The sequence below is a fragment of the Antrostomus carolinensis genome, unplaced genomic scaffold (assembly GCF_000700745.2).
Source record: "Antrostomus carolinensis isolate BGI_N321 unplaced genomic scaffold, ASM70074v2 scaffold7751, whole genome shotgun sequence".
NCBI classification, from domain to species: Eukaryota; Metazoa; Chordata; class Aves; order Caprimulgiformes; family Caprimulgidae; genus Antrostomus; species Antrostomus carolinensis.
In genome coordinates this window covers 32,110-55,948 of record NW_010294750.1, presented here as the reverse complement: position 1 = coordinate 55,948, position 23,839 = coordinate 32,110, and the positions used below count along the sequence as shown (strand labels likewise).

At 34.4% G+C, this 23,839-nt stretch overlaps 1 protein-coding gene across 1 annotated transcript in view; it reads left to right on the top strand.

Annotated features, from left to right (window-relative positions):
• The window catches only part of PSPC1 (paraspeckle component 1), a 32,083-nt gene extending 9,651 nt beyond the window's left edge, over positions 1–22,432 (top strand). Inside the window, exons 5-7 of the mRNA XM_010177734.2 lie at positions 14,135–14,192; positions 18,418–18,587; positions 21,954–22,432. Of these exons, the coding sequence (XP_010176036.2) occupies positions 14,135–14,192; positions 18,418–18,587; positions 21,954–22,139 (414 nt within the window). The 3' untranslated portion in view covers positions 22,140–22,432. The remainder of the gene's footprint in view (positions 1–14,134; positions 14,193–18,417; positions 18,588–21,953) is intronic.
• Positions 22,433–23,839: the final 1,407 nt, after the last annotated feature.

Genomic DNA, 23,839 nt, shown 5'->3' with positions numbered 1-23,839 from the left:
GTAGGGAACCTGCTTTGGCAGAGGGGTTGGACTGGATGATCTCCTGAGGTCCCTTCCAACCCCTACCATTCTGTGATTCAGGTTGATGTGCTGGACATGGCAAAAGTGTAGCGTAAGAAGGGAAGAGGAATGGTTCAAATGGAAAGCACTTCAATCACTATGCGTAATTTTTGTTACCTTTATGTGATGAATTTTTTTGGGGAGAAAGGTAGAGGTGGAAGAATGCTCTGGAAGAGTGTAGTTCTACCACTGAGTTGCATTACTGGAATTGTGTGTTCCTCTGAAACTAATTAATACACTGCAAGAATATATAGATGTGACTGTGCAGCGGCAACCCTACCAAAAGTGTACTAAGTTATAGAAAGGAGTAATATATAGTACAGGTGTTGTTTTTTTAATATCATGCAAAGTTGAAGTGGCATATACAATAATTTCAAAATTTTTTTTTCTCTACAAACTATTCTTTAGTATTCAGGTCACTTGTTGACTTACATTTTACTTCTAACATCCTTTGAATTGTAAAAGAGGAAGAACTGAAACAAAATTGGATGTGATATATTTACTTTCTCTAGCAACTGTTTCTAATAAGGGCAGCTATGGAACTCTAAGCATGGTCTGTCATTTCATAGGTGTTCATTATAACATGTCTTTAGATCACTGTACTTAAGTTGTACAATCTGAATGGGAGTTTGAAAAAGCCTTTGCGTTTTGCAGCAGGGAAGAATTGTAAACCATTTCTGGAGATTGCAAAATGATGCCTAAAATATTTTTTAATTTAGTAGAATTTCTTGTACAACTAAGTTTCTATTTATTCTTACTAATACTTGTTTACTGTGAACAGGCTCCATCTGGTAATTACTTCTAGTCTCAGATTACTGTTGTACCTACACTAAAAAAAGTTATTCTCTGTTTTAAGAGTTTAAAAATTGCCTCTTGGTGAAAATTGTTTCGTGATACTGGTGGATAGTTTTTATATCAGCTCTTGATAAATTCTTCTGTCTTAATCCCTATGACATAGTATAGTCTGCTGCCAACCATGTATTTGGGAGGAAAATTATAATTGTTTCTAATCCTTGTTTTTGTTTCCTAAAAGCTTTGAAAAGTAAACTTCATTCACTTACATCCTATCCCTTTTTAGTGTTCAGTGTAGAAGAAGGACATGAGTGGTAAGTGCAGTGACAACCAGAATTGGAACCTCTCATAAAGGGCTGCAATATTAGGCTTTCCTGTTTAAAGTTTCTTTCTGTATCTTTTCCCTAACTTGTTAAACTTTGATTTTTCAGTATGACTACTTTTGAAAAACATCTTGTGATCAAGTTTAATGCAGTTACCAGTTACTCTGTTTAGTTACAGCTGATATTTTTTTCTGTGTGAGGATTTCTCTTCCTGAAGCATTCTTGTTCATGGTGGTAATGTACATTAAAAATTTGATTGCATCGATTGTTAATCTAATAGGTAACCTAGTGATACCTAAACAATTTATTAGTCTAGTTGTGATCTCTACTAGATAAGTTATTGATAAACACTTTCATATTGGTTAGTGTTTTTTCCTTGCTTTCTAAAAGTCTGTTAGTCGAAATCTGCTGTTACAGCTCAATATATGTGCATACTAATTTCATTATAGCTTAATCAGGAAACTTGGTTTCCTCCAGTATTTCACTGGTTTTTATTTTGCGTACATTTTTCTTGCTAAAAGAAAAGGAGCTTGCTGATGGTAATAGGAAGCAATGTTTTTTCAGCAACACTAATATTTTTTTTAAAAATAGAGTACTTTGAAGGGCTGGTAATGCAGTAATTATTCAAACTGTGCAATGGTCGCTATCCTGTTGTGAATGGCTCACATAGATTTACATTAAGTCTCCATCAGAGCCTTTTTACCAAATAATTCCAGTTCTAGGAACTGCTTTTATTAATGTCACTGATTTAGAAGAGTGAAAAGAGGTTGATTTGGATTTATTGTATTAAAATAGTTTTAATGTGTCTACAAAAGAGACCAAAATATGTAGGAGGTGTAGTCTTGTTTTTATGATGTAGATTAATTCAGTAGTAATACTGCAACATAGTGTCAGGTGGGTATTGTACTTAATGAAACAGCAGCTGTGATACTGGCCTACAGCTTACAGCTCTGCTTACTGGCAGTTTAAAGAGGGAGTTGAGATTTTTGGGGTGTTCTTGTCCTCTTCCCTCCAAGGAAACTCCCTTTTTCAAGTGTAACTTGTATATCAAAGGAACTGCTTCTTGTGAGTTCATCAGTTTCAGCTTCTAAATGCTCACTGTTCTTTCATGTAAGACTGTATATTATGTACTTTATTTCCTAGTCTTTTCAAGAATTATTTCTAGATGTTGTTTTGCTTTTTCTTACACAGAATCTGTGATGCTCAAGTATATTGTGCAAGTATCAAAATAAACAGGCAACCACTAAAGCAGGGGAGATTGCCTCAACAGCAGAGATTGTAGTGGACTTAGATCAAAAGCTGTAAGACAGATGAGAGCAAGGGAGTAAAGTACATCCCAAAACAACAACAAAGCTTATAACTTGAGGAATGCCAGAAACTGATTCCATTACACTGAAAAGCCCGAGTTATGCAAGAAGTTTGAATTTTCACCGAATGCAGAATTGTTTCCTACCTTATTGAAAACTAAACTAAGGCAGAGTTCCAGCAATAAAGAAATTAATAAAAATTTCCATTTCCAAATTTGATCTGTTTTCTACTCATAATAAATTTTGGTTATTTTGTCAGCCTAGTGTCCTTAATGAAGCTGATGATGTAATTTTGTGAGGTTGTACGAATACAGTCTCTTGTTTCTTAAAGAGCTGCTATAAAGCTAAGCTGCTTTATAAAAGCTCTTTTGTAGAGTTTGGTTGGGAGAGATGAATTACCTCCTTATTACAATCCAGCATATGTATGGAATGGAAAAAATAGTTTGTTTGACACCTTAAAAGCCTTTTAAGGTAAAACTGGCTTGGGAGAAAGGCAGATTGTTAAATGTAGCACTGAAAACAAATCAAAACCAAACAAAAAACCCCAGCCTGACAAAACATTTCTGCTTTCTTGGCAGTGGTTTTACTTCCATGATCAAGTTTCTTCCTATGCATAAAACAATATAAGCTAGGCCTTTGAGCAAGCAGATTATAAATATGTAGTTTGTGTTTTTGTGAGTGGTATTAATTTTGGCAGTGGCACTAAATTTTTATTTTTATTTTTGCAGGATTGCAGTGATATGTATCAGTAGACAGATGCTTAAATCTTGCATTTCTTCTGTTCTGCAGACAGATAATAAATTTGGTGCTTTAGGCAAAAATAATAATTCCTTAACAGGCCTTAAAATATTCACATTGTATTATTTTCAGAAACTAAATAAAGTATTTTCAACCCTTAATTACACTGCTAGATATCAGAACTGTGTTAACTGTCATATCTGCTTTTAGTATGAAAAGACATTGCATGGAAATCAATGCACATCTTCATCCATCTTTTGGTAGCACATTATGCATTTGTACGCATAAAATGAAGCTATTTGTAGAATAAGATACTTTTTGGTTCTAGGTATTTACTTAATGACCATTTTAGGATAGTTCATAATTGACTTTCTAGATTATGTTTTTATGTCTATCAAAGGTGGTACTAAGGTAATTTTTCAGTAATGAAACAAATAATCATTGCAATATTACATTTATTTATAACTGTATATTTCAGTGTTTGTGAATTATGAATATTTAAGGTGACATGATATGTTTTTCTTGTGTTATATTATAGATATTTAGGAGACTAAAATCTTCTACTCTTTTACCATCATTTTCTAATACTTGCACAGAATGCTTCAGAACATAATACTTCATGTGAACTTGCAAACAGAACAAGTGACTGTCATAAGTAATTTTTATCCCTTAATGTGCTGTCAAAAGTGCACAGATCTCCAGTATGAATTTAGGTGTTCAGTACTACCTGTCTGCATTCCCAGGCTTGTTCTTTTCTGTACTAATTGATAAGGAGCTTTTCCTCCACAGTTTTTAGATTATCTGGCTTCGTTTATAACTTAGTTTTCTAAACACTTTTCTGAAGATACTTCCTACGCAGTGGCAAAATGACATCAGTCTTTGCCAGTCTTGGTGTTTCACGAGGCCTCAGGTTTAACAGGTGTCATTTTTGTTCAATTATAAACGGAGAGATTTCAAATGCACCTGGTGTGCTTGTTTATAGAATACTCCATTGGTACTCCTTTCTTCAATTTAATGGATTTTACAGTTAAAAGTGAAAAAACCCCAAACTGTAAAAGAGCAGATATAATAAGTCTATATTTCATATTTTTAATACAATTTCTGAAAATTGTTGCTGCTCACAAAAAAAATCTACTTACCTAACTTAGGTTCCCGAGTTCTTCAATTTTCCATCTTCTGACAAGTAAGAATGAGGCTTTTATAAATAATGTAGAAAATTCCTTTGTTAATGTAGTTGTTTGATAAATGCCCGATGTGTTTTGAAGAAGTTAAATTGTTTGCCTTAATAATTGTCATTTTTTCTTCCTCAGCTACTGCAGTTAAGTTTGACTTGGAGTTTGTACAAGTATTTTCCCAGACTAAGAAGAAATTCACTTTCCATTTCAGTTGTCTACTTGGTACCTATTTTGGACTCATTCACCTGTCTAAATCCTGAGATCTTACTTGGTGGCGTTGAGACTTGCAGCCAAAAGAAGTTCCTCTGCTTAGAAAAGTTTGTCTTTATTCAAAGGGTCTGTGTTTAAAGGAAGAATAAAACACCTAAGAAGCAGTGAGTGAGTCTGTAGAAATAGTGGTTTTGACGCGAGGAAACCTGTTAATGGATCTGATGCTTAGTGTGAGGAAAGCTTATTTATGGATCTGGTTTCTCTCTTAAGAGGCAATGCCTTCTGAGTAGTTTTTTCCTTATTGTGAGTAGTAAGCCTCTGACCTTTTACTTAGCCTCTGACATTTTGCTTCAGTAGCTCTTGTGGAATGGAACATTTTTATAGTGGTAATGCAGTAAACAGACATAGAAATTAACTTGTCTTAGTGAAGTTGCCTGTCTTTTGTTATCAGGCTAAATGCTAGTTTGGAATTAAAATATTTAGGTTTTTTCCCATTAATATTTCACAAGCCTCCGTTCTGCAGTGTGTAGGCATCAGGTAGGTTTATCTCATCACCAGAGCTGATGTTTGTTTTGTGTTGTTAAACCTTCCATGAGGAATATTGAATTTAAGTCTGATATTTCTGTCTTCCATAAAGTCTTTCTTTAGGTTCCACTTTAATTTTCCAGAGATTAGGTGTTACTGTTAGGTGAATTAGCATTTTTAATAAGTAGTGGTTTTTGGAAAAAAGAGATGAGATGAGTTTCTGTAGAGCTGTTTTGTTAATGTTCAGATGGGGAATTTATTGTCTTGGTTAATAGAAACTAACATTTAAAGTTGGAATTCATTAAATTTATTTAGATTTACCATTTAAAGATTTTTTTCCCAAACATTATGATTTCCTGCAGTGGATACTGGCTCACTAATTTAGGGTTAGCATTGTGTAGGCTGAAAAAGTATTTGTGTTAGTTCTGTTTTGTATATGCCTTGAAGCACACTGCTTTCACTGGCGTTGCTGAATGCAGTTTTGGTGATAGGCTTGTGTCAGTGTAGCTGGTAGCTGTCTTTTCTAAATGTATTAATACAAAATATCTGAAAAAGACAATATAATGTCAAAATTAGATTCTTCAGGCTTTGTTTTTCTTCAGCATATAGTGCTGGTTTTTTATAATAATTTTAAAATTTGATTTACTTACAGAGTCCTTGTGTTTGTTCCCTCTTTTCCTTTCTGAATTATTAAACATTTGTTTATCTATAGGGGAACTTGTATGTTCTTTTTAGGTCAGAACTAGCTAATTTTGTTCATCTATATTCATTGTAATTCCTGTTGTGTCCCTAACATGATTCTGACCTTTGAGTCTATAGTGCATAAATAAAATGGTAGTCTTTGTTAGATATCTTTTGATGAAAGCAGACGCTGTAGCTTAAGAGTGGACTTCGGTCAGGGGATTTAACTAGAAAACACTTTTCATAAGTCCATTTGGATTTGAGATGACCAATTTCTTAAACTTTTGATTAAAGTACTAGAATTGCCTGGTGCAAAGTATAACTCTCTATTCAAATGGTAAGTGTGTGCCTTCATTCCAGTCTACCTCATCTTGCTCCTGTTTCACAGTAAATGACCTCCAGGTTGTATGGAAGTACTAACTGGAAACCTATGGAGAGTTGGAAACATGGAGTCTGGTTTAATGCCAGGAAGTTTCATTGATGCTTCTCTGTTCATGTTTTGTATGTTTAAGTGCTGTATGTGTGGACAGGCCAGATGCTGGGGAAATCTTAAATATTGAACTATTCTGATTGTAAAGCAACATTCATAATGTGTATAAAAGATTGCATATGTTTGTTAGAAGTTTGTCCTACAGACTTCTTTGTAGCAATGAAAATATGCTTTGGTCTTGGTTTAAAACCTTGGCTTTCATTTTCCTTTTGGCAAATACTTGCATGTTCTATTCACTTGGCAGCTCGGATCAGTTATGGAATAGCAGCTGCAATTGGATTTTTTTTTTTTTTTGGTACAATTCAGTCAGCATATATCATATCTGCTTGGTGAGGAAAAAATGTTAATACAACTGTCTGGAAAAGAGTCGTATAAATAGTGCCTTTAACTAGTACTATTTTAAAGTGTTTTAAATTTATTTTGCAATGTTATATTCAACATTCCAATTAAGAAATAGTTAGTTTTTTATATAAACACTTCTTGATAAAGGATATTCTTGGCTTGTTGATTTTTCTTCTAAGTAAACACTGATGACTGTCACCTCATCTCATCCTTGGTCTTGCAGTTGGGGAAAATTATTGTTTTCAGTCAGTCCGGTTCACTCATTTTGAATATTTGTGTAGATTTTTTTCATGTGCAAAAAAACCTTAACATTTGGGAAATCTAAAATGCAGCATGGTTTTATAACACCCAGTTTTCAGTTAAATATTTTAGTGTATTTCTGCATAATGGTACAGTTAGTCCAGACTTTGTTACCAGTTAAACAGTCCTTCAGCTCCAGACCCACCAGGGTGAATTGTGGAGTGCATTTTAGATTAAATCATTTATAACTTTTTTCTGTGAAAGTATCTTCCATGCTTCCAGGGATGTCTGTTTTGATACTTTAATTCTAAGCTGCAGCATAAAATTTTCTAATATGCCTCTGAAGATGTGAGTGTATTGTGAATGTAATGTGATTATATTGCATGTATCAGTTGTGACTTGGAGATATGCTGGATATCGCTTTCACAAAGGTGTTCTGCGGGTAAGTAAACAGTTAAGTGCCTTAAAATTATTACAAATGAAAAAATTTTTTGCATTATTTTTATATATTGAACTATAGTTTGTTTTTAATTTCATTACTGCCATTTGAAAAATGAAACTAATAGAAAGCGGAAAAGTATTTTTATATATTGGTTTCATGGACTTAACGTGGCTCTTAACTCCAGCAGAACCGAATTAATTGACAGAATGTTGCCATGAGGAAGTTTCAATCAAGAGAGTTAATATATAGAGACCTTCCTTTTTTTTTAAAAAAAAAAAAAAAAAAAAAGATTTCTTGATCTGTTAAAGTGATTACCTTCTTTAAGCACCTTTGTCTTGTGAGAAATTATTTCTGAATCTTACCTTAAAACATTTGAGAAGCAGAATCTTGCCTTCCTTGTGAGTGTGAGATCAAGGGAAAATTTTGACAGAATACCTCTGTTCCTGTTTACTCTCAAATAGTTAACAGGAACGGGAAAAAAGTCTCTGCAGTTATACTGTCAGAGTGTGTTTAATCTGTACAGCCACAGGCAGTGAAGGGATGTGATAGGATTTTCCTTTGCCTGAATAGATGACATAAAGATGATTCAAAAGAGGCATAGAATTAAAGTATTTGGATTTTATTCCTAGCCACTGTTGATTTGCAGTTTGTTTGGGGGCAGATCTTGCCATCTGTATACATTAATTTTTTGGCTAGTGAATTAACATTTTCCACAGATTGTTAGAAAATGAGGAACCTGTAGTTAACTTGTCTTTTCTTTCTAGTCAGTTTTATTCTGTAGATGTTGTATATACAACGTTTTACTGTATTATAACAAATGGAAGTGGGAGAGATGGGAAGAAAACTTGAGAAATAATGATATATTAATGCAGTGTTTTAAATGCAGTATTAAAATTCAGAGAAGCAGCAAGCAACTACAAGACAAAATAATGAAGCAGAAAAGACATAAATTTCAATATGGAGCAAAGTTCTGTAATCAACAGAGTAGGTTCCACTGTAAAAGTTTAGTGTCTAAGGGTCACTAGACAGGCATTCAGAAAAATCTCTATAGACATGTAGACAACTTCTGTAGTACTGATGGACAGTTTTTAATATTGAAGATGGGTGAATATCTCTGCATCCAAGGCAGTGACTGAATTTTCAGTTGTCTCAATGATAAAGTGTCTATTCATGAATGTCTTTCCAAAAAAGGAAAGATTTATACTACTACCTTTACTGCCTCAAACAGTAAGTATTCTTTTGTTCACTTGTTCTGAGATGAAAACCAGTAATACTATTCACATTTTTTTTCACATAATTGTGCATTTAATTTGTCTTTTCTAGTTCAGTTGCCTTATTCCTATAGTTCAGAGCAGTGGTTATTTTCTACTTCTCATGACACAGGAGTGAGAAAATTTCTTCGTTGCATAACAGTTGCAAGTATTATAGACTGTTTTTCTAATATGGCTTACTTTCTACCCCAAATTTAAGGTTTTTTGTGTTAAAATAACAGTATTTTAACAGTTTTCTGAGAGTGACTCTTTACTGCAGACAGGTTTCACTCTAAGGTGTTAGCTATTTTCAGTCAACTTTTTCTTGAAACAACTTCAGCCATCTCTTAACTTGCATTCTTGCATTGGTATTTTTCTACAAGTTTTTTTTAGTTTTCCCTTTTCTAATTTTGAAGTAGTAGCTGAAACATCTTTCCAGACTGGAGCAAGTGCAGTGTGCATTACGGAGGCTGATGGAATAGCAGGAGTGTTTGGGAGTCTTTTGTGTTGTGAAAAGTAAATCTACTTTCATCTTTCAATGATGGTGGTTTGGTCCATGTTTTGTAAAAAGAAAATAGATGGGTTTTTTGACCCGGTTTTACTTCTTCGTGTATATACGCTCATGTTCTACGGGATGTCACAGGATACTCTTACAGGTGGAATTAACTAGAAAATTTTTTGGTTTAAAATAAGAGAAAGGGACGCCTGGAATGGAAGTAAAACCTGCTAGATAGATAATGTTTCTTCTGCATTACAAAGGAAAGAGGAACATGTGGATTGTTGCCTCTTATAAAAAGCGGTCATATCTGTAAAGTATGAAATACAATTTTTCTTGGCCCAGATGCAAGGACAGCAAGTATATTAAGGTGCTCATCTGTCCTTTGGCTTAGGTGTTGAGGAAAACTTAAGAGCTTACAAGTAATGTTGAAACTAGTCTTAAGAAAAAATATTATTGCAGCAATATCTTTTGAGATAGTAGTAATGTAACAGGTTTTCATTCTTGAATATGTTCAGTACTTGTAATTAGATTGTGTTAAGAAGACTTTGCAGCTGCTATAGATGACAGTCTTTCTGAGTGCTGATGTGTATAATGAGATTTACGTTGTAGTGTTTAGTAAAAATGTGTTGCAATTTCTGGGATCTTTTGGTCTCCTTGATGCTCACGAATTTGAGGGACCTCCAGACCTCTGCCTCTTCTAGAGTAGCCTAGTGGCACTCTTCTGTAATAATCCCCTGAAAGAAAACACTATTTAATAAATGTTGCTGGTTAGTGACATGTCCCATAAATGTCTTTGTAACATGAGTAATATTAGTGCAATTAAAGTGCTTTCTTTTCCAAAACTGTCCATGTAGACCTGACTTAGCCGTCACGTGAGGACTGATGGGTTGAAAGGAGGTCAGCTTCTCTTCAGATTAGGTTTTGCATCCAGCTGGAGGAGAATGACTTAAAAAACAAATCATGCTGAGAGGATCAGAGTTATTTAACACTGTACTCTCCCAAAAGAACCCCAAAAACTTGCGTGTTTTGGAAAGTAGAAGCTTAAGACAGGATCTTAAACTGTCTTCTGTTATTTTCAATGTAAGAATGTAATTGCATCTGATATATTCTTCTGTATCAATTCTTAGGTGTCTTCTCAAAACAGTTTCATGGTTTTATAGAGTGGATTTCAAAATATACTAATATATTTTTTAAAACAGCTAAGAATCATCTTGGCAGTTCTCTGTATACTTGGACTACTGTTATCAATGGTGATTGAGGTGTAAGACCATTGTGCATGATATAGCTCAGAAGCTCAAGAAATCTTATATCCAATACTTGTAAAGAGGGGAGAATCCATACAATATTAAGTGTACAAGTTATATGTAATTTGAAAACTGAGTGTATTAAATATTTTTGTGTAGATCTACTTTTTATAATTGACATTAAAAGGAATTGGAATTGTGAGGAAATACCATTTTTAATGCCTGTATCTAAAATAATTAGCAAGTATAATGCTATAGTTGCCATCATAGGAGTGTTTTTAAAAGCAGATTGCCCAGATGAATCAGACCTTCTGGAGATTTGTTTGCATTAGTCAGTTCTGAAGTATTTTACAGGAATCCTGCAACAGAAGTAATTTGGAAAGCTTTCTTTTGAGTTGTGTAAATTATTAATCCTTTTACAATAAGACATTATTCTTTGCTTGGTTCCCCTTTTTTTTTTCCCCTTGTTTTTTGGTTGTGTTTGGTTTGGGTTTTATTTTTATTATTTTATTCTTAATCTTGCTAAAGCTTAAATTATACTTTACTACATATCCTTCATCTTACGGCTTTCTTTCCCCCCTGTAATTGCCTATCATCCATTTTTCTTGTTCTCTTCCAGTTTAAGTTGTTTTCCCAGGTACCAGGTGACTTCAGAGGTTTCTTAATTGCCTCCCTTCGTATTTTTCTAGTAAAAATTTAGCCCTGCTCTCTTGCTGCTCAGTTTTAACTCCCTGTTACGGGTAGTTACGGGTGGCTTCAGGGAAGGGACTGAAGCAGGCTGCTGCTCAACAGAAGAATGGGCGGTCACGTAGTGAGGAAGAGAAGCTCTGAGAAGATCACGCTCTCATTGTTATGTTTTGCAAAGGGTTTGAATATGCAAGAACGAAGCTCTCGGGTGGGCTGGAATATCAACCAGCACTGATTCGGCTACTTTATTGTAACTGTCTGTTGGTATTCCTTTCTGTGTCGTGTTTTGCACAAAACCCATGGAACAGTTGATCTAACTTACCTGCAATAACTTGTTTATGCTCACCTAGTAAATAGCTGTCTAGGACATGATGTGTGTGGGATAGGACTGAATTTTTATTGTCATCTGGAGTCATGCAAATACAGGTTTCGGTAAATTATCTAAGTACATGATTTTACTGTTAATATGACAAACATTTAATTACATTAATGATATATACTGTCAGTTAACATTTGAAATTGAGTATTTTTTTCTGACAGGGAATTATCTTACATTTGCTATTTCTGTGTTAACTGTATAGAAGAATTTCCTCATGCTGAAGATTCGGAAGTACATGATAAGTTGTGAACGTGCAACAGTAGGAATAATATAATTCTTGTGGGCATGCTGATAGATTAACAGGCTGCAGTAATCATAAGGCACATTTATGGATCCTGACTCTATAGCTGAAATGTTTCTTATATGGTAATAATTCAACACCAAAGTTAAAGCTACAAGATGGCAAATAATTACCTGATGGTTTTTGTTAGAAAAATTAGTCTAGACTAAAAAAAAAAAAGTAAAAAAAACAGTTTCCACCCCTCTTTTTTGTTGTACTTATTGTTAACTGAAGCATTTGAAGCTGAGAAAAAAAAATTGTTTCTTGCTAGGAGAAAGTGTATCATGCTTTTTGAGTATCATGCTTTTTGAAAGAGGTGTATATTATATCTTGCCAGTGGTTCTGTTCTTTGCAAAGAAAACGACTTAAGTTGTAGCAACTAGTACAGCTTCATAGCTCTGTACTTAACATCCTCATCTAGCTGGTGTTGTACTCGACCCTGCCCTATGTTGCACACTTCACATTAAAAAAAAACACCCATGAACGCAGTTGAACTTGAGATACATCAGTAAGTTACATGCAGTAACTCAAGATCTGGTACTTTCCCTTGTAGCTAGAGTATCTTACAGCTGTTTGTGGCATGTGCTGTTTTCATACAGACACGCATGCCTGCATGCACACATGGTTGATGTAAACTGATAACCAAGATGTTTTTCTACCATGGTGGGCTATGGATTGACATTAGGGATGATATACCACTTTTCTTCTGCTTCTTCATGTCAGGGCTGAGATGTAAAAGCAGACTAATATCAACAAGGTTGTATGCTGATTTTGTGACGAACTCATTGGTATCAGTTTGTGGGTATGATTAATCCTAATAGGGATGCTGATTTTACTTAAAATGTCAGTTGAAGTTATTGTGAACAGTCTGAGAAAGTAGTAGCGTGTTCTCTTACAAAGGTTTGGCCTGGGTTCTAGGGTCAGAAGAAGAGATCCTTCTTAAGTGTTCATCGATTACCTTTCGTGGCTGGACCTTAAAACTGCCTCTGTCTTTTAGTTATGAGGCCTTCCTCTCCACACTAAGCTATGTTATTTCAAAAACAGTGTATAATCTTTTTATGTTAAGTTCATTTTCTAGGTTAATATGAGTTACTAGAAACAAAGTTACTGCCCTGAGAGCCTTTTTTCATGTATCTTATGACAATTTCCTATACCAGGATATTTTTACAGAACTACTGACTCTGTTCTGTCAGACATTCGTGTCTGCTGCTTTAAATGTGTGAAGATAGAAGATTCATGTTTGGCATCCCAAACATGACTGAATGGAAAGTTGTTGTGTAAAACCATAAAAATACTATTAGTGTATTTTGATTTGATTAATTTTTCAGTTTAAAGGTTGCTTTTAGCAAGACTGATTCAGTTGCCTAGTATATGAAATTGTTTTCAAAGTGCATCTGAACTTAAACTCTTAAATCATAAGTGGAATGATTTTCAGAATCAGGTAAATTTTTTTGCATATGCTTATTCTCAGCATACATGTGTTCACTCAAGTGGAATATACATTAGCATTCTTGAAGAAAACTCATGAGAAAAAAATTTCTGGTATAAGTTTCATTAGTTTTCATTTTGAATTGTGACTTTGTTTCTGTTTCATCCTTTTGATGTAAACAGTGATACTATAATCCTTTGGCATTATCTGTGACAGATGAACTTTGTTTTCCCTAAGTGATGATTTTTGCCACTCCAGGTGCTATCTTTTGAGTATTGTTTTACAGCAGGCCATGGTTCATGATCAGTAATGTCAGAACTTTTGCTGTTGGATAACTGAGCATCAACTGAATCTGGATCAGTTTCACATGTGATTTGTCTATTTGGTGTAAATGCATGTGTTGCAGTTTATGTTGATACTACATTTTCATGCTAGTTTCAAAAGCATGGTCAGTATCTGAACTGACATAGCAATTGCATGATATAATTTGTCAAAAAATGTATCACCACCAAGTTAAGAAAAACTGTTTGAACAAAGATGAACTGGCAGATTGACTTTATATACAGTAGTAGAACACATCAGAGCTTGGTTTCCAGTCAACGCTGCATTTTTGAGTCATGAAGCCAGACTGACTGTATTACTGAGCCACGGCCTTTAGGCAATACTGCAATAGGACCTCTTTATTTACTGTTAAAATGTAAATATACTGCTTCTTATTAATGGAAAACACTGCATGAAGATGGATTCATTTGCAGTTGATCACATAAATCTTTGGGAACTTCAGACTGCTGCATTTAATAAATTAAACTTGTGATATTTCACCTTTAATATTATGCAAAAATGTACAGAATTGCTATACTGAATTTATATTCAATTTGATTTTATAAAACCAGGGGAGTATATTTAACTTTATTCCTTGTACATTTTTGTAATCAATGGAAACTTTTGAAACTTGAAAATTTTTATTTTCATGGCATAAATGGGAATGTTTTAAGTTCTAAGAATTGATAGGTTGACCATGAAAACTATGTTTACTTTCAGAGAGAACAGGAAATGAGAATGGGTGATATGGGTCCTCGTGGAGCAATAAACATGGGAGGTAGGGATCTGAAGGAAAAAGGCTTCTCTAATGTAAAATTTCTTTTTCTTTGGGACTGTACATGTTACTCAAGTACAATTAATTAGTGACAACTACTGGTTAAAAGGAGTAAACAGTATTAGGGAAAAAAAAAAAAATCACTATTTTGCTTTCAAACAGTTTTTTTCCCTCCCAACATGCATCTTTATTTTATTGTTTTGAGTGCCTGTGGGAGGAAAAATATGACGTGGAAGTTAAGAGAAACAAAAAGGCAAGGAAGGGGGGTAGTGCTCTAGAAGTGATCTTATACAAGAGAGTAATTTTATGTTTAGAAAATACTTGATGTTCTTTTGGAGGGTCTGCCTATTCAGAGAAGTTGGGACTGTAATTGTGTGCAGTGAAACGATATAAAGCTTAAAATTTTTAAGATCTTGTTAATGTAGCTATCAAAAGATTAATGAGTAATGTGGTTGGTGTTCTACTAATTTATTGCAAGTCTGTATTTGCAAATATTCTCAGTTTGCTTTTGTGACTTAAAATATTGTCACTGCTAAAAACTGTTACTGTGAAGTCTGGAAAAGTACATTCTTAATAATTAGTGCTTGATCCGTATATACAGACTGAAAGAGTTTGGAATCCTACATAACCAGAATATCTGCTTTTAAACAAGACTGAAACTTAGATTATTTTTTTTAAATCTTTCTAAACTGTATTAACTGTCAGCATATATCTCTTGGAAGCTTCTTGATGTTTATTTAAAATAAGATGATAATTTTAGGTAAAGTTAATACTATTTTTGTGTATTTTAAATTTGAAAGTACACAGAAAACTTTGTAAACATTGTCACTTAACCTTTTGAGTAATGTGAATTTGCAGACTAATGAATCTGCTCAGTCCAGATTTTGAAATTGATTATTCACTATTTCCTTGCATTTATTAATTGATACACATTTATAGCTGCAAAATAGAAATAGGCTGCTTCTTTCAGTGAAGATGAAGAACTTTAAAAAATAATTCTAAAGGAAGACATTATGAAGTTACTTACAAATAATAATCTGAAGCATAAATTCTGACTAATTTTTTTATTTTATAGTTGTACTTCTGTATATTATTGCAGTCTACTTGAAAAATTCATTTAATTAGGAGACTGTAAATATTGATACTGTGGAAGCTACTAATGCCAGTTGCCCAGGTCCACAGTACACACTTTTTACATACAGATTTTAAAGGTGTTCAGCAATCAGTTCACAACCCTTTTCTTGTCAGGTTTTAAAGCTTAACAGTGATGCTCATAGTCTTGCTTTGTAAGCTTTGTGCTATGACTTGTAATTTTAAACTTGATACAGATACTTTCAGAAATTAATGTATAGTTCCAAAAGAAGTTATAGTAGCAGTGAACTACTATTTTTAAAAGGGAAAAATATCCATAGCAAATAAGTAAAGATAGTGTTTGTTTCTACACTATCTGGATTTTAGGTTAGCTCACTGTAGAGATTTTTTTTTTTCCCCCCTCTAGCCCACTAACGACCTCACCACTATAACAAAAAAAATCTGATTCCTGCAACCTGCAGTGACCTTTAAATAGTTAGACCTTTAATTGCTGATCTCAACATCCTTCCTCAACATTTCTGTTGGAATTGTAACTTTATTTTTACCTGGCCTTTATCTGTGCCATTTGCGACTTTTCATCATGTGGGACCCTGGGGAGCCGGAGTATCTTCAGTAATGGAAGTACCCACATGATAATGTTATTAGAAAGCAAGCTACTTTTGTCATGGATGTAATGAGTGTTGGGCCGACTTGTGCAGGACCGCTCATTTTTCCATTGTTTTCTGCAGCAAACTAGTTCTGAGAAAATCTGAATACCTCACCGCAGCACTTAACCGGATCTGTAGTGTTAGGTGCAGATAATGAACCTTTCAATGTGGGGAAAAAAAAGACTCTTGGTAACTATGCCTGCATTGATGAAGATTATTGACTGTGGCTTGTTGCCAGCTGTGCCAGGCCTTGGCATGTGCAGTTCAGACACTTGGAGCGTACTTTTTCAGCCCTCCACATTGTAGAAAAAAACATTTTTTTAGTGTCTGTGCATTGTGGCATGAACTGATGACTGCTTTCCATCTGTTGCTGAACCTGGTCCAGTGAATTAACTGCTAATATCAGGGTCCCACCAAACAAAATGGACAATCAAGTGGTCCGCTCTCAGGGCCTGCTTTGGAGCTAGGAGGGCCTCTGAGGTGTAGCTCAAATGCTGTAACAGCCTCTTGCTGAAACTGCAGGGCCCCATTCTCTCCTTGTGTTACACTCCCCTGGTTGTCCTCATGACAGAGCTGACTCTACCTGGCTTAATAATACAGAGGTTTGATAGTATAGGTCACTCTATGTCACCCCGAAAGCAGTATAGCTGCATTTGTATGACAGGAGGATAAGAACTTTGTTGCAGTTGAAGGATAAGCGAACACTACCCGAGTGTGGCCAGCTGGCTACATTTTATTAGGCTGGTAGAGCAAACCAATAACAGATAATTGAGCATTGACTGCTTTTGTTAATGGCACTACCTGCACTAAGCACTGCCATCGTCATAGTCTTGTGCAGTGCTCTAGCCTCTGAAAATAAAGGTTTCTCCTTATATTGGCAGTTTAGACTTAACCATTTCCTTCCTTGTTTAGTCACTGAATGGATGACACTACAAAAAGTTTTAGGGCTTATTCAACTGTAGTTCTTGAAATACAGCACAGTCTTCTACCTGCTGTATGAACTGATGATGCTTGTGGGTAGCTAAGAAGCATCCAACTTGCACATGCCTTTGTTTTGTCTTAATGTCATAGTTGGGAGGGTTCTTGGGTGTTTCTCATTACTCAAATTCTGCATTTCAGAATTACAAGACTTTTTTCTATTGCCTCTAATAAACTTGTGTAGCACTTTACATGTGCTACTGTGTTGCATGGGTTTTTGCTAAGCACCTTGCAGTGAGCATAATGTATTGATCAAGGCCACATCTGCAATTTTAGCAGCAGTATCTTGGATGCAGTGGTTTCACTGACTGCTGTGATAGGTGTACTCAGTGCAGGTAATGAAGATGCAGGTTTGCATACCTGCTGATAGTCATAGTACTGTATCTGTGCTAAATGGCCTGCTTAGAATGATGCACATTTATATATTCATTACTAAAGAAGCTACAGTTGTGATGAGAGGAAAGAGATTGAGTTTTGAAATAAATTTATTAATCTAGCAATATGTCAGATTTCTTTATATTGTTGGATGTTGTCATGACTTAAAACATAGGTTAGGTTCCACAGGCATGTAGTCTTCCATTATCAAATTTAGATGCACACTTTTGGCTGAAAAGGGTGGATTATCTTTGAGGGAAGGGGGGGAACCACATCACTACCAGTCTTAAAGCTGATGATACTTCATAATAGCAGGTGCAAATGATATGTGTAATCACACTTTTTGTCTTTCTTACATAATGTGAAAAAATGTTATGAAGGCAGTTTTATCTGCTTGTTGAGTATGTTAGTGGCTACTGGCAGAGTGGTACTTCCTAGGTCAAAATCTATTTCCTAGCTAAAGGTTCTCATCAAAAAAAGTCTAAGCTTTTTTCCTACCTCTAACTGTGAATCGGTGTTTTGGGAGAGACTGTTCTGTCACTTTGAATTCGAACAAAGTTAGTTTTCTGGTACTTTTACTGTAATATATGATATTTAAATGCAAGATTTATTTATGACATATTACAAATATTTTATTGTAAAGCTGAGTATCATCTTTGGTATTGCTTTTAGGTGCTAGACTAATATACTGAAACACTATATACACTTAATACTGGTAATACAGTACTTGCAAATGTATATTTAATATGTTATGATCCCTAAAGAGCCAAGTTGCCTTATAGCTGCCTGTAACTGCAAAGTCACGTGAGATTTTTTGCTAATTTGTGCTGTGTATGCTGCAAATATATGCTATGTGAACACTTCAGTTCTTGCACAGAAACTGTACAGCTATATTTAGCTGTAAAGTTCAGGTTTTTCAAATATACAAGGCAGATTATATAATGCAAAATAATAGGGATTAATGAAAATCTGTTTAAAAGCAGATGGTTGAGATAAATGTACAGTCTCAAAGAATAATATTTTTTATTTCAAGTATTGGAAGTCTTGTACATTTGGCTTTTAAAATATTGTAAATTGTTTGTTTATTCTTGTAAAATTCAGATAGGACAGCTCTAAGTATAGATTGTTTTGCATAGATGCGTTTAGCCCAGCACCTGCTGGTAACCAAGGCCCTCCTCCAATGATGGGTATGAATATGAACAACAGAGGAACTTTACCTGGCCCTGCAATGGGTCCTGGTCCTTCCATGGGACCAGAAGGAGCTGCAAATATGGGAACACCAATGATGCCAGATAATGGAACAGTGGTAACGTATCACAAATTTAATTACTTTGAATAGCTGTCATGTCTCATGGCCCATTTTTGTTACCAAAGATATTTTCACACTGAGTAAGAACATGTTCCATGTTTTGAATCTTAAAAGTAATTGATAAAACTTATTAATGCAAATAATTTACAACACAGGAGGGAAATCTTTATTTGATATTACTATGAAAATCTTATTCCCTTAGGAATGGGCTGAGTTCCTTGATCAGTAACCAGACTTTAAACTGAGGTTAGAATATACAGCACTTGTGGCAAAACTTTGCATGTGTGACGTGTCATGAAAAACTCGCTGACAGAAGGAAATCCCTTCTGTGAATTTAAGAAGGAACAATGTACCAGAGTAATCTGTAAATTTAGTCGTTTGCTGTTTTTTCTTTTGTGAAACTATATTCTGTGTATTAGCTTGTTGGGATTTTTGGTGAACAGTTAAATGTTGGAAGCTATGTAGTGTGAAGATATCTTTGTGTAAACTATTTAAATTTTTAAAGCAACTTTAGTGGTTTTTGTATTTCCTTTCTAACAGTGTTGAAAGCATGAGATTATGACAGTAATTATGCCACTTAGAAAATAAGTATGCCAGCAGCTGATAGAGATAACTGTCATATCAACATGGGGAAAAATACTATGTCCCTGTTGCCAAGGGTGGTAGGGGGAATGTCTTGTATCTGGAATTTTTTATCAAGAGCAGATATGCCATTGGGATGCAGTTAAAGCACTAGCCATTTTTGCTCTGTTTTCATAGCCAGTCACTTTTCCTAGCTGTAATGTCTTATGTAGAGAAACAACTATATAATTTTAAATCTGATTTTTACATATTTTTTCAGTTATTATTCTGTAAATAGATATTTGGGATGTTCTAGTGGTGGTGTGATACAATGGAGTATAAATAGTGATTCCACTGCAGTTTTATTGGAACACAGAAGCATTTAGTAGCTGTATTTTTTTAGTATATGCCTTCTCAACAGTATCTGTCTGCGATTGAGCAGCCTGTATAATGAAGTTTGGACAAAATCCTTTGTTCCTTAGAGGAAAATGAGATTTTGATTGAGCACAAAATACATAATGAGTCTGGTTTTTACCAGTTAAAGGAGAAGATCTCACTTTACGTCATAGGAGCCAGCTCATTTTACCAGTTGTATCATTTGTCACAGAGTGCAGGGATGCTTTTCATGAAATACTGTTTTCAGAGCTGCTTTTGCTGGAGACCAGTGTGTGACTGGTCACCTCTGGAACATTCTCTTGTGATTATATGGACACTGAGAAAGAAGTGTAAGGAAAGAACATGGTGGTATAAATCGTGGTATCTATCTCAAACTGTTGTTTTTCTACAAAAAGTCATTCCAGGAATGGAAATGTGGGGAATATACTTACACTTCAAAATGCACATTTTAAAAAAAAAATATATTTTTTTTTTCTTCCATTTTTTTCTGCATGCTATTGAAGGACAAATTAGATGTTTGTTTTTGGTTTTTTTTTTATTTTTATTTTTGACTTTCAAGGTTTTTAGCTTGGGGGACACACCCCTACAGAAAGGCCTCGCCTTGCTGTATTTTTGCAGCTGTTGGAAAGGTGCTTTAAAGATCCTTTGAGGGCTGTCTGCTAAAACTCTGTAAGAGTTCATTTCAGTTTCCACTGAGAACATGCTTTATAGATCAGAAATGCAGTTTTCATTTTTTAAATTGGATGTTTTTCTGAAATCTTTTAGGGGAAAGTTGCAGCAATCTTCTTTTTGTTCCACTGCAGTCTTTTGAAACATAGATTATCTTTGAACCTAACATTTTAAAAAAGCTTTTTTCCTCCCATACTTTATTGTAGGTAGTTAATTACTGCAGTTTTCCCATTAGCTGGAGAGAGGGTTCCTTGTTGGAAAGAGGACTTGACTTTTTGTCCAAAAGTCAAATGGTAAAAATTATCAGGCGTATTTGATAAGCTATTTGTTGACATTCATATCTGTTGCTAACAAGCTGGCATGAGTTAAAGATAAGTTAACAATTTTTAACCAGTGCTGCAGATTTTAAGCTACTTTGAGGCAGTAGTAGATCTTTATGCAGCTGTTGAAGTATCTTTTTTCTTATTCAATTCCAAGTTTTAAACAATGAACATATATATAACCATTATCTAAGTTGCACAAATTTTGATCTATATAGATATAATGCTGTTTTAAAATAATATTTATATGAATTATCAGACTTCAAAACTGTTGAGCTCTACTACTATTGCTGGAGTTAGACTTTCAGAAGAACTTTTCTCTGATTCAGATGTATAAATAAAGTGCTAGTCTTGAATGTTTTTGTTGAACTCTGAATACCTGGACTGTTAATGTAGATCTCTGTAGAGAAGGAATTTCTTCTGAAAGCATAACTGTCCTCAACAGGTAAATGATGAGTTATTTCAAGATCTGATTGTACCATAAATCTGTTTTTACTGGTTTATGTTATGTCGAGTTAATGTTTTAAATTTCATCATGTGAGGTTCTGTTTTTAAACACTTGCATAAATACTGAATAGTGATCAGTGCATGTTTTCTGTTTTAGGTCTTAATTTCTATAGCCAAATAAATCTGTGTAAGCACATATACCTTTATTAATATTTATCACAGAACTAAGAAAAATAAATGTGGGACACTAACTGGATTTTCACCTTATATTGATATTTCAATTTAAGCTTTAGATGGATATAAATTTTTTTCAAACTAAGCATAGTCCAGTTAGGCTTTTTATCACTAGTCGTGTCAGTTTATTTGAACTGGATTTTAACTCTTAAGTAAAGATTTCTGAAGAGCCGTATAAAAGGCTGACTCCAGTATGGACTGAAATACACTTTATCCACAGATATGTGGATATATAAGTCTTCAGGTTATATGTTATTAAAAGAATAAAGCTGCAGTCTCTAGAAATACAAAACCAGATTTTTGTAATTTTTTTTAGATTTTTTTTTTGCTAGTTTGACAATGTTTCTGTGTCTTAATTTGTTTAAGGGAAAATCATTGTAGTTGGTACGTGAGGCAGAATAGGGCTCAGGTATGAAGTTATTGTTTGCTGTCTCTTCTGTTACATAGAGAATATGTATTGCTTCAGATGTGGTTGAAGGGATGAAGCTACATTCAGTACCAGAGTTGGTCTTAATACTTAAGTTTTTAATTTTTAATTTACTTTACAAAGTTGGAGCATAACATTAGCACTCTTTAATTTCCAGCTCTTTTTCCATAATAACTAATTTAATTGCTCCTTTCTTCCTTCTATGTGTGATCCTGATTCTCCTGGACTATCTGCTGAACTCCATGACAACATCACTTGTGGTTTTTGTTGTAACTCACATTTGGCATGTTCCAAATGGACTTATATTAGCATAATGAGAGATTCCCTCAAGGAGGTCCATCACAGATGGGTTCACCTCTGGTTAGTAGAACGGGCTCTGAAACTCCTCAGCCGCCAATGAGTGGTGTAGGTGCCGTGAGTGGTGGACCTGGTGGTTTTGGTAGAGGAAACCCAGGGGGCAACTTTGAAGGACCTAACAAGCGTCGCAGATACTAAAACTTATTTCATTCCTTACGGTTTAGAAATTCCAGTAAAAATATACAGTGATATGCCTTTATAATTTTAGCTGTTATCTGGAAACGGTTTTATTGTTATTGTAGTCTTCAAAACAGTTTCTTTTGTAAAACTTTTTTTGTATTCAGTCATAGGCTTTGTAGTCTAGAGCAGAAATGATGCAGAACATTATGTAGTGCAATGTGTTTGTGACTTCAGCAAAATACAATGTGTGACTATGCTGTAAAACGTGCAGTTATCTGATTACAATAAAATACAAAAAAAACTTGAAAGGATTTTGGGAATGTTATTACTAATACGGGGTGAGAATAATTTTATGCTTAATTATAAGTGGCATAATTTTCATTCTTATGTAGTTTCTCCTGTGTGTCAAGAAAGTTCCATTCTTGATAGTGAAACAAGTGAATTTAGCATGCTGCAGTACATACTATGAACAATTTGTATCACAACTGCTTTTGTTTGTTTCGACTTTTGAAGAGCATCAAATTTTATACTAAGTGTTCTCAAGGATACTGTGTCCTGTATCTTATGCTCCCTTTGCAAACTTAGCCATAATAGGCTTATTAACAGAGTGTATCAGTTACTCAAATTACTGGAAAATTTAACTTGGGGGGAGGATGTGGGGAGGTCTTTGGAAAGGGAATCTGTATGTATGTTTTATTCATAACAGTGTGAATGAATTTACCTAAACCGTAATTCTACAGAAGAAAAATTGTTCTGACATCTGCGCATTCTACTGACTGTTAAAGTATCTTGCCATTGCAAGGAAGGAAACATTTGTGCAAGTTGATTTAAAGCCTTCCACTGTGTAATGACTCATTATACATTTCCCCCAATGGTTGGTTTGAATAGAAACAAGTCTGTTGTGATTAACTGGTTAATTAGGAGGCAAATACATGTTTTCCAGTTAAAATAATTGTTCACTTATAGTAAATATACGTTTAGAAGGATTGCACATGAGTATTCTTGAGAAATGTTTGACAGAATGATGAATTTGAAAAATACCCATTTCCAACACAATTCAGGCTAGATTTGCTGATTGAGTTTTAAGATAAAACTGATGATAAAGCTATTAAGAAGCTAATATTTCAGATTTTATCAGTAATAGAAGATGATGGAAAAGGCCTGTTGGTTCTATTCCTGTAATGGCAAGAAAGTAGGGATATTTTTGGTTACTATTGCTTTTTTCCTGTGCAAAATAGTTGTAAAATATTGATGTTCAGTTTTTTTAAGCTCACTCACATTTTCAGAAGTAGACATTACTAAAATTTAGCTGCATGAGTAGTGATACTAAATTGACTAAAACCTGATGATTTGAGATAACTTGTTGCCCTAATTATATCAAAATGGTATATATGTAGCTCAAAGCATGGGATGCAAGTAGCAGACAGAGCATATATGTTACTTCTTAATATAGCAGTGGTGGTCTTGGTGAATTGAATTGTGAACAGATGGATAACAGGAAAATTGCAACATTGCTGGCATTTTGGAACTACTGTTATTTAAATTGCCAGTGTTATATGACTTAAGATAGAGATTGTTTTCATACAATTCAGGAGTTATCACATGTATGTATCCTCATTTGTGACATCTGTAACTACTGAGCATTTTCCTGTAGACTGTCTTTAATGTTGCCTTTTTTTTTGCTCAACTTGAGATAGACACCACACTTTCTATTTGGT